General features: G+C 51.5%; 1 protein-coding gene across 2 annotated transcripts in view; it reads right to left on the reverse strand.

The window, feature by feature from the left end:
* Positions 1-18,338, reverse strand: part of ATP7B (ATPase copper transporting beta) — a 45,738-nt gene that overhangs the window by 16,863 nt on the left and 10,537 nt on the right. For both annotated transcript variants that reach the window (XM_039236100.1, XM_039236099.1), the window contains exons 2-7: positions 15,395-16,625; positions 8,989-9,246; positions 6,754-6,917; positions 4,791-4,952; positions 2,426-2,502; positions 510-684 (exon numbers count right to left, since the gene is read on the reverse strand). In XM_039236100.1, coding sequence (XP_039092031.1) covers positions 510-684; positions 2,426-2,502; positions 4,791-4,952; positions 6,754-6,917; positions 8,989-9,246; positions 15,395-16,580 — 2,022 coding nt within the window. In that variant the 5' untranslated portion in view covers positions 16,581-16,625. The remainder of the gene's footprint in view (positions 1-509; positions 685-2,425; positions 2,503-4,790; positions 4,953-6,753; positions 6,918-8,988; positions 9,247-15,394; positions 16,626-18,338) is intronic.

An 18,338-nucleotide genomic window follows, 5' to 3' on the forward strand; every position in this document is an offset into this window, starting at 1 on the left:
TCGAGCCCCACGTCAGGCTCTGTGCTGACAGCTCAGAGCCTGGAGCCTGCATTGGATTCTGCGTCTCCCTCTCTCTGTGCCCCTCCCCTGCTCACGTTCTGTCTCTCTCTGTCTCTCAAAGATAAAGGTAAAAAAACCTTTTTTAATAAGTTATATTTCCTCAGAACCACAGCTCTTCATTCAGGACAGGAGACGCTGCTTCTGACAACAAAGGCGGTGTAAACGAGACAGTAAACAAATAAGCGACACACACGGCTTCGCCAATCTTTGCAGCAAGGTGCTCGCTACTGCAGGGGCAGTCTGATCGCCCACAACCACGCTGTGAACGTGACAGTGAAGCCAGGTCCTTTCCGTGCTGCCTGCCGGTCCTCAAGGAAAACAGCAGCCCCTGCAGGATGGCTGTGATAAAGTGCCACCTAAGCCAAGCAGACGGGCGGTGCTGGCGTGACAGGGCAGAGACTGCTGGCCACACAGAGCAGGGGGTGGGGGTGGGGGGGGCAGATACGCACCTGGACAAAGGTACACAGGATAAAGAAGATGAGATTTAGAAAGGACAGTCCCGGAACGATGTTGTGGTCCAGGACCATAGTCTCGTGGGGCTCGCTGCTGGGCACCAGCATATAGATCATTAAACCCATAACAGGGATGCCGAACACCAGGCTGCACAGAAAAGACTTCTTCCACCTGCAAAGCAACGCAGCAACACCGACCTGTTAGGCATCGCCTGTTGGCTGGTCTCCTCCTGGGGACTCAGTTTAAGACTTGCCTTTGGCACACGTCTGGGACAGACGAGCAAGGGTGTGAAATGAAGGGAAGGCTTTCTCCCTGACACCCGCCACCTGAGAGAACATCTAAACCTTTACGCTTGGCAGGGCTGTTCCAGGGATTCAGACAGCCTCTGCCTGCCCACGGCTGATCTGCTGCCTCTAATCTCTAGGGGAGGCGACGGAGGCCCAGAACTGAGAATCTAGCCCCAAAGCAGTTGAACATCCTCAGTCCTTATGGCTGCCTAGTGCTCTTTTTTCAAAATAAAATCTTATACAGATTCCCAAGGAAAAAAACAGATAAAAGCAAAATGTTATTAGTATGAATATACTTATATGTTTGACCTTTAAGCTATTACTTAAAATAGAGTCAGTGACTGGGGCGCCTGGGTGGCTCAGTCGGTTAAGCATCCAACTTTGGCTCAGGAAGTGATCTTGTGGTCTGTGGGTTCGAGCCCCGCATCGGGCTCTGTGCTGACAGCTCAGAGCCTGAGGCCTGTTTCAGATTCTTTCTCTGCTCCTCTCTGCTCATGCTCAGTCTCTCTCTCCCTCAAAATAATAAATATTTTTAAAAATTTTAAAAAAGATTCAGTGAGAACCATAAAGCCATCTTGATGAGCACCACAGTGACAGCTCTGGTCTCCTGTCAGCGTCAGCATCCGTGAAATTCCCACTGGCTGTTGTGAAAGCTCTGACATGCGCCCACCCTGGCCCACAGAACCCTGGCCTGCAACACGGAAGTCTATGCTCTCAGGCGGCCGCCAGGGCCCTGAGAGTTACCCTGGCTGCTGGCCTTCCAGGTGCTTCTCCATTCAGTCCTGGCCTCCTCCGGGCATGCCAACCAGAGCAAATGACAGGAGTCCTGAGGGTCCCCTGCCTCCATGTCCCTTGAGGACACTCACCTCAACCCCCTCCCCCACCCCCACTGCCTGGCAAACTTCCACTCGTTCTTTTGAGGCTCAGGTCACGTGTCCCCGGCTGGTTGGCTTCCCAGACCCCCTTAACCCATCTGCTCCGCTGCCCGCCCACCCTTCCCTAGTGCAGCTGTGACGGTATCCCACTCATCCCAGCACGTGGCATAGGGCCCTTGTGTTTGTTGAATGAGTAAGTGCACATCTGCATCAATGAATAAACTCAGGTCTCCTTCTCCCCAGGCCGTTTTCTTTCCAGGAACCATGCTTCCTGCCCTCCGACCCCACTCCTAGAACCCTTTCAAATAAAGTCTTAAAATACTGTGCTGTAAAAGGAAATATCCACACCCTCTTCCTCCCATCTCAACTTAAGTGCTGTCCCATCTGTTAGCCACCAGCCGTAAGCGGCTATCTAAATTAAAATCAGTTAAGGTCAAATGAAATTAGAAACTCAGTTCCTTAGTCACACGAACAGCTCAGGCGCTGGTGGCTCCCAGGCTGGGCAGTGCGGGTAGAGAACATTTCTGTCATTGCAGGGAGGTCTATTGGACAGCGCCCTTCTAGAGGGTTCATGTCACAAGGGCGGAAGGCAGCTGGTCCATGTGGATGGCGCCGTGGGAAGCCAGTGGGCAGGGACGCCCGTGAGCACAGAATGAGGCAGCCAGGCCCAGCTGGGGGTGGGGTGGGGGGAGGAGGAGCAGGGGAGAGAGGGGCACTTAGACATGAGCTCCGGCCTATCTTTCTACCTACTGCTTTATTTCCACCTTGTGGTCCAAGTGATGCGCGTTGGGGTTTCTCTGGGCCGGGGAAGCACGAAAGCCGATTTCCTTGTTAAAAAAAGAGAAGTGAGAAACAGGGAGGAAGGCACTTGGTTAAAACGTGCGTTGGTAGAAAGCATTTTACATCTTTTGAAATTAGAAAGTTACTCGACAATCGCTCAAAAGACTGGACTGGTTTTTCCGCTCACGATCTCTGTTCCCAAGTCACACTACAAATCCTGTCAGAGGTCTACACTGTCTATGCCCACAGACTGAATCATCCCCAAGGAGCTGGCCTCAGACGCGACTCCTGTCCCTTCTGCGGGCAACAGCAGCAGGTTCTGGGGGAAGGTCCGGTGCCCCGGGGCTGACCAATGCTGAATCAGACCCCCAGAACTGCTGGGTCAGGCACCCCAAACACCGAGTGGCCAGGTGCGGTCATTCCCTGCGTGGGGAAACTGAAGGTCAGAGGTTAGAGACCCTGCCCAGAGCCATCGTGCTGCCAGAAGAGCGAGGCCCGGTGCTCGGTGCTCAGGTCTCTGGATTCCCAGCCAGGCCTCCGCCCGCCGAGCAGACCCACACCTGCTCGCTGCAGCTACACTGAACCAGATGGGGGCTGTACCGCAATCCGCCGGTTCTTTCCAGGGCGTGACTCCAGCGTTTCTTGCTGCCTCGCTCCCTGACCCTCTCTCTCTTCCTTATTTGATCTGACCCCTTTATGAAATTACACAGGAAAGGCCGTCAGGAAATGGCCCATCAGTCAGCACAATATAAAGAGGGGCCTAGCACTCTCATGTTGGGATTTCACCCAAAAGTTAAAAGTGCTGGTTGGGGAAAGAGCATCCAGGACCATCTAAAGACAAATCCTTTAGAACGAATACCAGCCTAATTACAGCTGGAAAAGTTGCACCCGAGATGCAATATTGGCAATATTCTTCCAGTACGGACCAAGACAGCATTCACCGAGCTCGGCGGGCAGGGTGGGGGCCAGGACGGGCAGGATTAGTAAGAAGGGACACTGAGGACCTGGGACTCCCCCGCCTGCCAGCGCATCGGTCTGACTTCTCAGCCTCATTGATGCCACGTCACTGCTGCTCGGTAGGACCTGCGGTGTGGCAGAACTCGAAAGGCCTCTGAGCTTGGAACTGCAAGGTCTGGGTCTGAGGGCCGGCCCTGCAACCTTCAGCTGGGTACCAGTGAGCAAAGTCACGTAACCTCTCTGCGGCTCCTTCCCCATCTGATAAAGCAGCTGGGTTGTCTGCCTCTAAGACAGAATTATTCGTAGCAGCCGCAGCATAAATAATGCACATCAAAGGGCTCTGCTAAGCCCCACAACAGACAACATCTCCCTTAAACACACGCACAGGGAAGAGAAAATGAAAGACAACACCAAGCAGGCCACAAGACGCTTCCTTGCGTTGGTACTTCCTGCTGAACTTCACTTATCCTGGCCATCAGTTTTACGACTTAATCTCGTTCAGTTTTGACCGTTTTAACCCATTCGGATGAGCACCAATGCTCACCCGCTCCCGGTGTGGTATAATACAGGCCTTAAAGAGGAAATGGAGTGTCTGTGGATAAAGCGAGGGAGGTAACAGAGGAAGGGAGTGCATGAAGACTAAGTAATTTTCCAAAAGAGAAACGACCAAACTCTCCCATTATTGGGCAGGCCTGGCACAGTGGTAAGACACAGCCCAATTCCTCTTTGTTTCCAACAATCCCTCCGTCTATAGATGTTCGGTCCAGACATAAATAATACTCTGCCATGACAGGTAACTACACCCCATGGGCCAGGTACCCTGCTGATACTGATGTTTCTCCGGGAATACCTGCAATTAAAACAATAGTATCCTTTTTCTTACCCATTCACTGATTTTCATCCTCATGGTCTGATATTTACTTAATTTCACTGTTTATTTTAAAATGATTCAGGGGCACCTGGATGGCTCAGTCGGTTAAGCGTCCGACTTTGGCTCAGGTCCTGATCTCGCAGATCTCTTGGGGTTCGAGCCCCACGTCGGGCTCTGCGCTGACAGCCAGCTCAGAGCCTGGAGCCTGTCTTCAGATTCTGTGTCTCTTCCCTCTCTGACCCTCCCCTGCTCACGCTGTCTCTCTCTCAGAAATAAATAAAACATTAAAAAAAAAAAAAGATTCACCTTTATTTCCATGAGAATGAAGAATAAAGTCAGTTAGGTGACTTTTCTTCTTTTTAATTTTTTGGTTAGCTGTATTTTCTCATTTCCCTACGGTGATTATAAACCACTGTCTTTAAAAACGAACGTATATATTTTTAATTGAAGTACAGTTGATGCACACGCTATGTTAGTTTGTAGGATTTTTTTAAATGAAAGACTTACCTCGATAATTTTGACAATATCCCGCGGACCAATGATTTCGGGATCGAACTTCACGTGGGCTTTGCTGGTGGCAAGGGCCACAGAGGCGTAGGTGATGCCATTCGTCCTCGTGAGTTTGGATTCTATGTTGTGAACACAGGATGCGCAGGTCATGCCCGTGATCTGTCACCCAGGAAGACAAAAGTTTGACTCAGGATTGGGAGGGTCCCATCGAAGGCACACAGGCAGCTGGGTTAATTGGCAGCCACAACAGCCAGGAGCCCTTCCTCCTTCCACAGCACCTTTCCCGAGGCCCTGGACTCCCACCTCCAGGCCCGTGTGCAGGGCTTTTACCCGAAACCACCTCCGCCCCCCACCCCAGGGGCTGCGGGCATATAAACAGTGGTTCATCCCCAGCTCGGGGACAAGAGATGTAGCTCGTCACTGAGCAAATGGCAACAGAGCAACGCTTCACTTCCAGCTCTGACAGTGATGGGCTTTCGTGAGCCACCCTACCCTCTCTGTGAGGCCACTACTGCCACGCCACATGCCACATTGCATGTCTTCACGTCGTAGGGGAGACAGGCCATCCCTGTAATATGTGCCAGGTAAGCCAGACGAGTCACTCTTCTGAGTATCAGTGGTCAACATTTCCCAGAAAGCTAACTAAATACAGACATTAAATGTCCACATACAGTGTCTGAACATGTGATAACAATATACTGAGACTGCTCAGTTTAAAATAAAAAACACTGTTCAAAAAATGTCTTTGCTGGGGTGCCTGGGTGGCTCAGTCAGTAAGGCGTCTGACTTCAGTTCAGGTCACGACCTCGAGGTCCTCGGGTTTAAGCCCCACGTCGGGCTCTGTGCTGACAGCCCTGAGCCTGGAGCCTGCTTCGGATTCTGTGTCTCCCTCTCTCCGTCCCTCCCCTGCTCACATTCTGTCCCTCTCTGTCTCAAAAATAAACATTAAAAACATTTTTTTAAATTTGTTTTCACCTTTCCCAATAACATTCACGATCTAGATTTTCCACAGTCGTCTGAGCAAGGCAGAGGCATCCCCTTGGGGCGGAGGGTCTGCAGCGAGGGTCTTGCTCCTGCTGCGGGCGTGCCGGGCGGCTGTCCCCCGACCACACGCCGGGAGGCCTGTCCAGGGCCGAGGGTTTGCTGTATGCAGAATGTCACTTATCAAGAGCTCAAAGTGCCACTCGGGTCCTTAGTACTCTTTAAACATTTACTTACCACTAACGGCAGTGACTGAACACAGTAAGGAAGCAAGACCCTTTCACCTCCGTAAAACAGCATTGCTCACCGTCTCTCCTTATTTACATAGCTTTGTGCAGAAGTGCTTGTGAACACAGCATACTGGAAATACTACATATATATATACCTAATTATTTCAATGATTTGCTGTCATGTGCAGGTGACAATGGACAGGCAGGAAAAATGAGTCCCTGCACCACCCCGTCACCGCCCACACTGGGAACAGCCACTGACCTTGGCATTCCTCTTGGACAGTATGCTTCAGGACGCCGGTCATCAATTGCCCTCTAGACATCCCTGTGCCTACGATCCAGCCCTCCTCCCCCGCTGAGGTGGTACCGGCGGCCCCGGCTATCACCTTGCCTCCACTCCTCTGGCCCCACCACACCTCTGCATTCTCGCTTCCCTTTGGGCCTCATGGAATGTGGTCACAGTCAACTCCCTCAAACCAAGCTCTGGGAGGCTGCCATTTTTAATTCCTCTTCCTCCTACACTCCCGCCACGCACCTCCTCCTCCTCCTCACACCTTGAATGCACCCGGGCGGGTGCACCCTGTGACTCTGTGACATAACTGACATTCCCTCACAAAGTGAACGGGTCATTGTTGTTGGCTTCAAAGGAAAACGAAACCCCAACAACACACAGGATGTGTGCAGAATGGGAGAAGTTTCCCGGCCCCCGTCAGGTCCTGCTCCAGCTCCGGCTCGGCTGCTGCACTTACGATCAGCTCGAGGTCACCGTCTGAGCCTGTGTAGTCTTCCATTACTGTGGCCTCAAAGCCCAAGTCCTGGATGAGCTGAGCTATCTCCAGCGGCTGGATGACTTCCGGATTGTACTTCACCTCTGCCTTTCCGGCCATCAAGGCGACCAGCACCGAGAGAATACCTGGAACCGTCAGGCCACAGTTACAACGCTCCAGGCAGGGCCTCAGGGATGACACATTCAACACAACCTAACAAAGAAACACGTCTGCTCCCAGAAGCCTCTAGAACACGAGTTCTCAAAGTTGACTGCACATTAGACTCACTTGGGCTTCTAACAAGCACCACGCCTGGCCCCAAGCTCAGACCAGTTAAGTCAGGACCCCTCAGGGTGGGCACCAGGCATCTTTTTTTTAAAGCTCCCCAGGTGACTTTAACGTGCCCGCCAAGTGGGAGAAACCACTGTTCTAGAACAACGCTCCTCACACTTTGATGGGCAGACAAATCACCCGAGGACCTTGTTCAATTACAGATTCTGGCTCAGTCAGTCTGGAGTGTTCTGAGGCAGAGCCGGCTCCCAGGCGATGCCTGCGCTGCTGGCCCCGGGGGGTGGCTTCACGTCAGGCCAGAGAAGACATGTGGACGGTGTCCACACCTCACGGCAAGGGATACAGCCTGCAGCTCACAACTGCTGTCACATAAATGGTGTACTTTTTCCCTCAGACACTTTTCGTAAACAGGAAAAAAAAATTCTTTCAAAAGTAGTTTTCCTTACTCTTTTTCAGGCTCTGATCCCATTCAGGGGTGCAAGAGAAATCCCACAGACCACAGACCACCCCAACTTACAACTGTTTGGCTTAAAAATTTTCAGCTTCATGATGGTGTGAGAGTGACACACATTCACTAGAAACCAGACTTCAGATTTTAGATTTGGATCTTTTCTGGGGCTGGCGCTATGCTGTACGAAATCTCCAGTGATGCTAGGCAGTGGCTGAGTGCCTTGGCTCCCAGTCAGTGATGCTGTCCTGACAGCGAATGACAGACACACTTACACACTCTGACACATTTCAGGGAGGCTTGGCCAAGCTGTGATGTTTGGTAGGTTAGGTATATTAAATGTATTTTTTAAAATGTTCATGTATTGGGGGGAGGGGCAGAGAGAGAGGGAGAGAGAGAATCCCAAGCAGGCTCCATACTATCAGCACAGAGCCCAACACGGGGCTTTGAACCTGAGCTGAAACCAAGAGTCAGATGCTTAACCAACTGAGCGACCCAGGCTTAAATGCATTTTTGACTTACAATATTTTCAACATATGATGGGTTTACTGGGACATAATGCCATTGCATATCCAGTGAGATTATTTGTGAGTCTGAAGGGGAAAATAAGACTCATTCACATCAAAGAAATAAATGTGCTTTTGAAAGGATGCCACAAGGAATAAAAATGAGGGATCAAGTCAGGAAAAGAAACACAGGAACCATGAGATATAGGATATTTTATGAACAACCAGCCCGTGGATGACAAAGAAACTCTTAGAGCGCCTAACTTTGCAAAGAGTCTTTCTAGAGCTTCAGCCATGATAAAACATGGGGAACAAGAGGCTGGAAGCATATCATCCTAATTTGGGGCTGAGACGGCCAAGGAGTCTGAGAAGAAAGATACATAGAAAGAGTGAAAGGGACTCTGGTGGCTAGGTCGTCATGGTTAAGATAGTTTCCAAACAAAAGCGGGACAGGAATTTTGTTGCACCTTCAGGCTTCAGAGACAGTACTGGAAATGTAGTTCAGAAGACAAAACTTGGGCACTTCCACAACACTCTATGATTTACAGGGATAAAGGATGGAATATATTCAAAACTGCAACTTCTCTGCAAACAGCAGGCTGCAGATTCATGTGAGAGCTGGAGGTTGATGGATGGGACTCGGGGTGGGGGTGAGGTGGGGGGAGATAAAGACCACCACTAGGACAAGCTACCCATGGAATGTCCCCGAACTTTAAACTGGACTGTCCATCACTAACTTACTCGGAGACATTTTATCTTAAACAAACGGAACACTTCCTGAAGAGCAGACTGCCAATCGCCCAAGAACATTAGACAAACATCTCTACTCTCACATAGTGAACTTGCTGCCAGATTCTCAGGGCTGCTGACAAACTGAGGCAGTGGGGGTGGTGAAGGGGGAGCACAGTGCCCACTCTGCTGGCTGCAGGGTCTCGCAGCCTCCCCGGTTCAGTGTGGGCATAGGTGGCTTACCTGCCTCTTTCTGCAGGTTTCTCTCTATGGTGGACACGCAGGACGCACAGGTCATGCCTGTGATCTGTAGAAAGCACTTCTGTGGTGCCACTGCCGCAGAGGCCTGCGGGGACTTTGACAAGCAGCCGGGGCTGTGGTTTGTAGGGAGCCCCCCGGCACGGGGAGCCGTTCCCTGCTCAGACACAGGCACGCCGGCTGTGCTGGGCGCCGCGGAATTCCCCGCGCCAAGGTTTCCAGCATGGTTGCTATACCAGTTTTCTAGGATAAAATGGAAAAAAATCATTCAGATTAAAAGAACAAATCACTTTTTTTTAGAGCAGGAGGTTCAAGGCTGATAGTATTCAAATGAAAGCTCTTGAAACAGCTACACGAAGGCTGGTGTTTCCATCACTGCCCCCCCCCCCCCAACCAGAGACAGAGGCACACAGTCACAGGCACATGAAAAGATGCCAATACTCAAGAATGGAATGCTCTCGTTGGATGAGTGTCCTGATTAGATGGGGACAATAAGAACTCTCCAGGCCCTCTGTGAAGCACATGTCCTTTTAAACAGCTGTGGTACATAGGACTATCACCCCCATTTTATAAAGAACTGAGTTAGAAGAAATTTTTATTTTTTTTAATCTTTATTTATTTTTGAGAGAGAGAGAGAGAGAGAGACAGAGTACAAGTGGGGAAGGAACAGAGAGAGGGAGACACAGAATCCAAAGCAGGCTCCAGGCTCTAAGCTGTCGGCACAGAGCCCCACGTGGGGCTAGAACCCACGACCCGTGAGATCACGACCTAAGCCAAAGTTGGATGCTCAACCGACTGAGCCACCCAGGCGCCCCTGAGTTAGAAGAAATTTTAAAATGTGCCCTAAATCCCTCAGGTGGTAAGTAATGAAGCTAGTTCTAAGCCAGGTTTCTTTACTTCCAGAATCTGTCCCTTTAACCACCATCACATTCTGGCTGGCAGTCATTCACTCCCTCCCTACAACAATCAAAACAACCCAAAACACCTTTGTTGAGTTGTCTGCCTAAGTCCTGTACGTATTCTGGACACGAATCCTTGTCGGGGGCCCGCACTGCAATTTCTGCCCCCCACCTGGGCTCTGCACCTGCGCTCTCAACTAATGGTGTCTCTTTTGATAAAAGAAGTCCCGAATGTTAATGAGGCGACTTATCAACCAACTAAACCAACTTTCATGGTCAGTATGTCTTGTGCTCCCTAAACAGTGAACACGTTCATGCTGTTTTCTTCTAGAAGCTGTTATTTTAAAGAACTTCCACATCTGGCCTATGATACTGGCACATTAACTTTGTGTAGGTGGGAGGTAAGAGTTAAGGTTCATTTCTTTCTATCTGAATATCCACTTGATCCAGCTACATAAACCGAAAAGACCATCCTCTGCCCCATCGGGTTCTGGGGATGGGGGTGCAGACATCGTTGGGGGCCATCTTTCTGTCCACTGCATGGGCATATACATATGTAACTAATCACATAAGATACAGAACATTGTCATCGCTCCAGAAAGTCACACGATTTTGATGAAAGAAAGTACCTTTAAGAGTATATACAAAAGACAATTGAATCATTTAACAAATGAACTCTTGCTATTTGAAAATCCACAGCTGCAGAAGATAGAAGGTGGCATTAACCTGTACTGATGATAGGCCATGACTTTTCAAAGTTTTTCTTCTAAATAAGTCTCACATCCTGGGATGTTCTGCTCATTTTCTGAAAGGTGCTAAAACCTATTTCCACCCATTCTAACAGTCCAGTTGATCAATACTTTCGGCACCTTCAGTGAAAACCCTCCATTACTCTGACCATACAGGACCCCTCCCCCTTCCCTCCCGATGCAGAGACCATACCTCATCCATCAGTTCAGGTGTACTCTCCTGGACTGTCATTATTCACAACGACTCTGGCCTTCCAATCTCAAATTCACAAAAGCTGTTTTGTAGCCTTAGCCTCTCAACATTCTATCTCCTTTACCCATCAACCCCTCCAGCACCCATCAAGCCCTCCTGTACCCATCAACCCCTCCCTTCCCTGTCCAACCCTCTTGCACCCATCAACCCCTCCCGTATCCATTAATCCCTCCCATACCCATCACCCCCGTACCCATCAACCCCTCCCACACCCACCAACCCTCCTGAAACCATCAACCCCCCCGCACCCATCAACCTCTCCCATACCCATCATCCCCCTGCACCCATCAACCCCTACAAGTATGCTTATGATAAACCACGGGGTGAAAGAGATTACAAAACCACTGTGTATAATACAAATCTGTATATTTCTAAATATAAATGACACGTTTTGGAAAGGTCCAGAAAAGTATATATGAAATGAAGTGCACCATGTGGCTTTTGGGATAAGAATATTCTAGACAGAAGGATATCAAGTACAAGACCCTGAGGTGAGAACAAGCCCGATATGAGGATTGGAAAGGGGTTAGAAAGGTAGGGAGTCGGAGGAGGGGGCTTCTCAGTCACCCTAAGGACTCCCTCTTAAGATGGGAAGGCTTCAGAGTATTAACAGAGTAACAGGATTACTGTGGATGCTGGCCAGGGAACAGACTGTACAGCCAAAAGGTGGGAAGCAGAGACTAGCTCGGAGCCTCTTCCAGGACCCACAGCACAGCTGATGGTGGCTTGTACCAGGGTGCTGGCCTGTCTGACCTTATCTCCCATCACTTACATTCAAGTTCCACCCAAGGTAGACTGCTCCCAAGACAAGCTGGAGCTCCTGTCTCCTCCGTCTTGCCTGGCATGCCGTCCTGCCCCTCTGCCTGCTGAGGTCCCATCTGTTCTGAAGTCTTCCCCAAGCCCAGCTCCAACGTCACCTCTCCTATCCAGTCTTTGGGAGCCCCACGACCAGGTGCTGGATTGTCTCCTCAATCTTCTGAAACTCAAGAGTGCTTTACCTACACTTTCCTTGTCGCACATATTTCAACCTGCCTCGGATAATGGGTCTCTGATCTGCTTCTTGTTAAGAGTGTGAGCTGCATGTGGGCAGGTCCTGGCCAGCCTCTGAGCACTCACGGCAGCCAGCACAGTGCCCGGGGCCTGGGAGACCCTCAACACGTGCTGGGATGAGGGAACAGTGCGCCAGAAGTAACATTTTTCATTTACAAGGCTGAGTGGAACATGTCACGTGTGACAGATGACTTTTCCTCACACTATATTCATCCATCCAATCATCTGTCCATTCATTCATTCATTCATTCAGGAAGTATTTACCATGCAAACCAGTGCACAAATGCAGAGCTGATTTCCAGATAAAAACCAGATCTTACTGCATTGTTAGCTGTCAAATAAGCGCACTGAAATTCAGTGCCTGCAACTTGCCTATGTGCTCTTGACCATTCCCCTTCCTCTCCCCGCTCCATGATCCAGGGGGCTGACCCCTGCCCACACCACTTTTCCCAGGTTCCCTTGGCAACTGGTTTCTGGTTAAATTTGGTACACAGGAGGTAACAAGTGGGACACAGCAGGACAGGAAGGGGGGAACCTACCGTGTTTCCCGTCTATCTACCGGGAGCCCAGCTCCTGGCCACAGCCTCTCCCTCAGTAGTCCAGGGGTGTGCCGGCTCCCAGCGGGCAGCCTCGCCCCTGGGCTCTAGTGATGCCCTCTTCCCTCCCGCCCTCCCGCCCGCGGTGCCAGCTTCTGCTATCAGCCACCTCTCTCATTTCCTTCCCATTCCCTGTTGGGTTATTCAGCTCTCTAACATGTCCGAGTAGTTCCTGGATTAATCCCATTACTGAGTTTGTCAATCCCACGACCCGGCTTGTCACAGCCCATTACTCTCTTTCTCTTTCACTTCCTTCACAAACACCTACTATGTGCAGGGTGCTGCTGAGTCCAAGGAGAAACAAATCACATGGTTTGAAGACTGTGCTCAAGGAGCCCCTCTTCCTGGTCAGTCCAGAACGACCCATCAAATACACATAATGCCTTTTTAGCATCTAAGTGGTTATAGTTACCAGCACACTCATGGTTTACCCTCAATTAAGACTGCCAGGTGAAATACAAGATGCCCCATATATTGCCTGGGACACACTTACACCAAAACATTATTCACTGTTTATCTGAAATTCAAATTTACCTACATGTCCTATATTTTATTTGCTAAATCTGGTACACTAAATACCTCTTGGGCTAAACACATAATGCTCATAATTCTGTCCAATAAAAATCACTGTTCTTTTCTTGCTAGGCTTAGTTAGTCAAATCCAATTATTCTGGATTATGCAGCTCAATGCAAATTTCTTTCTACTGCCAACAACCTGACTCTACTGTTTAAAGACTTGAAACCTCACACAAACAGAACAGATGATGACTCTGTACTACGTTTCCTACCATTTAAGTACAGGATTTACTGTTCCATTGTGTTTTCCTTATTGATTTTTGTCTAAAAACAAACTCCTTCCTGAAACGTGGTTCAAAAGACAAAGTGCAGAACGGGGCGAGTCATTCCACATGACTTACCCACCGCCTTCAAGGGTGTGAGTGCAGGCCGGCCCCACTGGCACGGGAACTTCCCAAGGAGACACACTTTATCTCGGTGGCCGCTGCAAGGTCCGCGGGGGGAAACCCCAGTCCAGCCAGCCCTGAGCGTGGCCGGGGGGCTGTGCCCGCGAGCCCTTCCCGGTGCCAGGCTGGCCACCGCCCCAGGCGCAGCCTGCAGTGCAGACAGATGCGCTCTACTCTCCCCGTCTAGCGTGCACCTCGCGCCGCCCCGCAGGGCTGGTACCTGGCGGTCTTTACAGCTAAAACCTTGCTGCCACACAGCTGACGGTGGCCTGACCCGCTCTACTTCATCTCCAGCCTCTCTCTGAACCACCCCCCCACCCGTCGCCTTGTCCACCCTGCCTTCTCCATCCCGCTCAGCTCCTGGAGGCCCGCGCCTCCCGCCCTCGCACAGCTGGGCTCCCGGCTCACCGGAGCCTCCTCCACCTCCTAGTTACGCGGAGACTGAGGTCCCCTGAGACGGCTTCCTTCCTTTCCAGGGTGCCGTCCCTGGCTGTGAGAATCTCCTCCTCTGGACACCCCTTCCTTCCACACCAGTGCCATCACCTTCTCCCCTCACCCCTTCCGGGGGGTCAGACTCACTTTCCCTGGGCTCCTGTCCCCTCCCCCTGCCACTCCAATCGGCATTTCTGGCCCCACTCTCCAGGGACTCAAGAATCCAGGGACTGCCCTGCAGAATCACAGGCCCAGGGCTCCCCGCAGGCTCCCCCTTTCCTCCACGCCCTGCCCCATCACACCCCTTCTCTGGACCCAACCTCCCGAGTGTCGTCCTAATCCATGTCTTGTCCTCCAGCCCCACGTCCCCTCTCACCCAGCCTCCCACACAGCCTCCGTGCCTCCGTCCACACTGCACTGACAGCCACTGGCCTGCTCGAGTGCAAACTCACCTGTGCTTCCTCAGATTTACAATCCACTGTGGAGGGGCGCCTGGGTGGCTCCGTCGGGTAAATGTCCAACTCTGGATTGTGGCTCAGGTCATGCGCTCACAGTCCGTGAGATTGAGCCCCAAGTATCAGCACAGAGCCTGCTTGGGATTCTCGCTCTCCCTTTCTCTCTGCCCCTCCCCTGCTCGCTTGCTCTCTCTCAAAAGAAGTAAATAAACTTTAAAAAAAAATCCACTGCCTACACCTCTGGCCTGTACAGTAAAGTCCAAGCTCAGCTGACACACAGGCCCGTTCGGAGAGGCCCCCTGCGGTCCCGCCCGGCTCCCCACCTTCCTGAGTCCTCACGCTCTCAGGCTCCTGTCCGCAACCCCCCGCACAGGGCACTGCCCCCCAGCCTCCGGTGTCCCTGTCTGTCCCCATCCTGTCCTCACGCGGGGCTGCAACACAAGCTCTCGGGGAGTCTCACTCGCTTACCAGCCCACCGCTTCCAGGCCCCGGCACAGGGCAGAAACGGACCCCTCTCCCCACAGCCATCAAGGTGGGGCAAGGGAAGTCATCGCTGAATCCCCTCCTCAAGTCCCACATTCAACAGAATGGGATCCAGGTCAGACTGAGGCTCTGGTGTTCTTGTTTTGTTTGGCAGAGAAAGCTCAGGGAATGTGATGGTGGCGCTTTTGGAGACAGATGGTCCTGATGTTCCCCATGTTCCCCCATGTTCCCACAGGGTTCTTTTTAAAAAAAAGAACACAGAAATCAGAGTTCTCTTCAGAAAAATCCAAAGAACTTAGCATTTTATTCCCAGCTACACGAGAGGCAAAATCTACACACCCGGAAATTCTACGTCGTCTATCCTGACACACTGAGCACGCAAGGAAAAGCTGCAGAATGCTGTCACCACCGTTAGCAGCTGCGCAGCGAGTGTGGCCACAGTCATTGTGTCCTAAGACGCAAGGAGAAAGGAGAAGGCCCCAGGGTGTGCTTCATGCGGGTCAACTACGTACCAGAAATGACTGAAGCCTCGAATCCCGTTTCTTCGACAGCAGCTCGGAGCTCTTCTGGGGTAATTACAGAGGGATCATAGAGCACCACTCCAGTCCCTTCAGCCAGGGAGACGGATACACGCCACACGCCCTCCCTGCGGGAGAGCAGGCCTTCGATGGACTGGACGCAGGACGCACAGGTCATGCCGGCAATGGCGAGCACCGTGGTGCTGCACACGCCCTGGACCCGGGCTCCCGGGGCGGGGGCGGGGCGCGGGGAAGGCCTGTCATCCGTCCCACTCCCCGCGGCCCCGTCCGGAAGAGACACTTTAAAGTTCCCAGGAGGAAGAGCCTCAATGGCCCTCTGCAGGTCCCCGGAGGTGACACGAGAAGGGTCAAACTGTACGTGGGCAATTCTGTCCTCCAAGGACACTTGAATACTCTGGACCCCTGGGAGCCGGCCTACATTTTCTTCAATATTCTGGACGCAGGATTTACAGTGCATCCCATCGACTCTCAGTTGCAGGGTGACCGCATGGCTCCCTTGGGACCCCAAGGCCTCAGAGTTATTGAGATTCTGGTTATCAGCCGCCGAAGGCATCTTCGGGTCGGTCCTCTGTAACCGCCCAATATCAATTGGTCCCAGGCTTATGGGCGCCACTCTGTTCTTGATGACAGCTTCAAATCCCATGTCATTTACGTGGTCCCTGAGGTCCTGGGGCTGAATGAGATAAGGCTGGTAAGTAATGACGGCCTCCTGGGTGCCAAGGGACACGCGGACTCTCACCACCCCCTGCAGCTTCCCCAGCCTGCCTTCGATGGAGCTGACACAGGACTGGCAGGTCATGCCCTCCACCCGAAGCTTGACCACGGCCTCTGGGGCAGACGAGGATCTCGAAGGCCAGGAGGCGGCCTTTCCTTCTGTGACGCTGGCCTCGAAGCCCATGTCCTCGATGTGACGGCACACCTGCGGCAGGCTCAGGACCGACGGCACGTAGCTCACAGTCGCGCTGCCTTGCTCCAGGGAAACCTTAACACTCGCGATGCCTTTCAAACTCGAAATCCTGCCCTCGATAGACTTTACACACGACTGGCAGGTCATGCCTGAAATGCTGATGGTGCCGGTGGTCGTTTGAGAAGGGCACACGCTGTCCAGCCCCCCCTCGTAGCCAACGTTGTCGAAGGCGAAACTCTGCTTCTGCTTCATTGCTGGTTCCCAGACACGGGCGGGCAAAGAACGTTTAGACAGGATCTAAGAGGAAAAGAAATAACATTTTTTTATCCTTAAAGCCAAATATTTGTGGGGCACCTGGGCGGGTGAGTCACTTAAGCACTGGATTCTTAATTTTGGCTTAGGGCATGATCTCACAGTTCATGAGATCTAGCCCTGCGTCGGGCTCTGCTCTGATAGTGTGAAGCCTGGTTGGGATTCTCTCTCTCTCTCTCTCTCTCTCTCTCTCTCTCCCCCCCCCCCTCCCCCACTCACCGGCGCACACACTCTCAAAAATAAGTATTTTTTAAAAAAACTTAATATTTGCTAAAATATCCCAGCTTGTCTGGCTGGCACTGAGAAAATGGAAAACAATGTCACTGGTGTCAAAACATCCCAAGAGTAGAAGAACAGAAAATGCAGGGAAAGAAAGATATAAAAACATTATTTATCAAATCAAATGGTTCCAATGGGTTTCTTTTAGCTCCAACATTCTCTGACTGTGAACCTAGAAGTCAGCCGCCCACTTGAGCAAAATGCTTTCCTCACATCAAAGACGTGGAGGTTTCTGTAGGGAAGGAGGGGAGCGTGATACAGCTCGCGTGCGCAGAATGAGCGTGGCAGGCACGCGGCAGAGGCAGAGGCTCGGTGACCCCGGCAGGGGGGCACAGGCTCCCAGCAGAGCACCCCCGCCCCCTGCTGACACCTGAAATCTTCCTTTGAGCTCAAACACTGGGGGTACTGCAATGTGCATACACAGAGTAGGCGACACCTTAATTCAGTCTCTCCTTCTAGGGGGGTCCCTGTCACTCTCCTAGCAGGGGTTACATGTAACAAGCGTAGGGCGAGGCCCCGTGGGGTCAGACCGCATGCCTGTGAAGAAAGGTCTGGCGGTACAGTCCTCGAGTCAGGGGGATGGGCACGAGTGGCGGGGCCCGGAGGGGCAGGAGGGGGAGAGCTGGGGGAGCTCCTGGGTTCTGCCTCCGCCGAGCGTCACTGCCCTCCTGGGTGTGCAGGACAGCTGGGGTCACTACTTAAATTACAGGTGTTGGGGCGCCTGGGTGGCTTAGTCGGTTAAGCGTCCGACTTTCGCTTAGGTCACGATCTCGCGGTTCGTGGGTTCGAGCCCCGCGTCGGGCTCTGTGCTGACTGCCAGCTCAGAGCCTGGAGCCTGTTTCAGTCTGTGACTCCCTCCCCTGCTCATGCTGTCTCTCTCTCTCTCTCTCCTAGAAATAAATAAAAAATTTAAAAAACATTTAAAAATAAACAAATAAATAAAATTACAGGTGTTTCACCAGATTAAGTGGACCCATGTTCCTAATGTACCTAATGTACCAGAGTATAAGCATAACTCCCTGACTTCTCACAATGACGTACGTGGCTTCCGCTATTCTATTAACAAAACCGAATCCTCCTTTCACAGGGTCCCGGCCTCACCACCACCTGCACAGGGTCTCTGTATCTCCTACTTAGATACAGTTTTTATACCAGTACTGTTACATGCTTCAGAAGTTCAGGAATAGGCCTTTATATATGGTACGTGATAAAAAAGCACGTCCCTCTCTGTTTGGGGGATTTGCCTATGCAATCCTGCCTGTATCTTCAGATGAATCTCAATTACATGGCTTGACTTTCTCTATAACCCTGTGCATAAAACGCCTATCTTTTCACCTTCGGCTTTTTGAGAACCTTAAATATCTTTTTTTTTAAGTTTATTTATTTATGTTGAGACAGCGAGAAAGCACAAGTAGAGGA

This window comes from Hyaena hyaena, unplaced genomic scaffold, assembly GCF_003009895.1.
Source record: "Hyaena hyaena isolate Hyena2069 unplaced genomic scaffold, ASM300989v1 scaffold_106, whole genome shotgun sequence".
In the NCBI taxonomy this organism is placed as follows: Eukaryota; Metazoa; Chordata; class Mammalia; order Carnivora; family Hyaenidae; genus Hyaena; species Hyaena hyaena.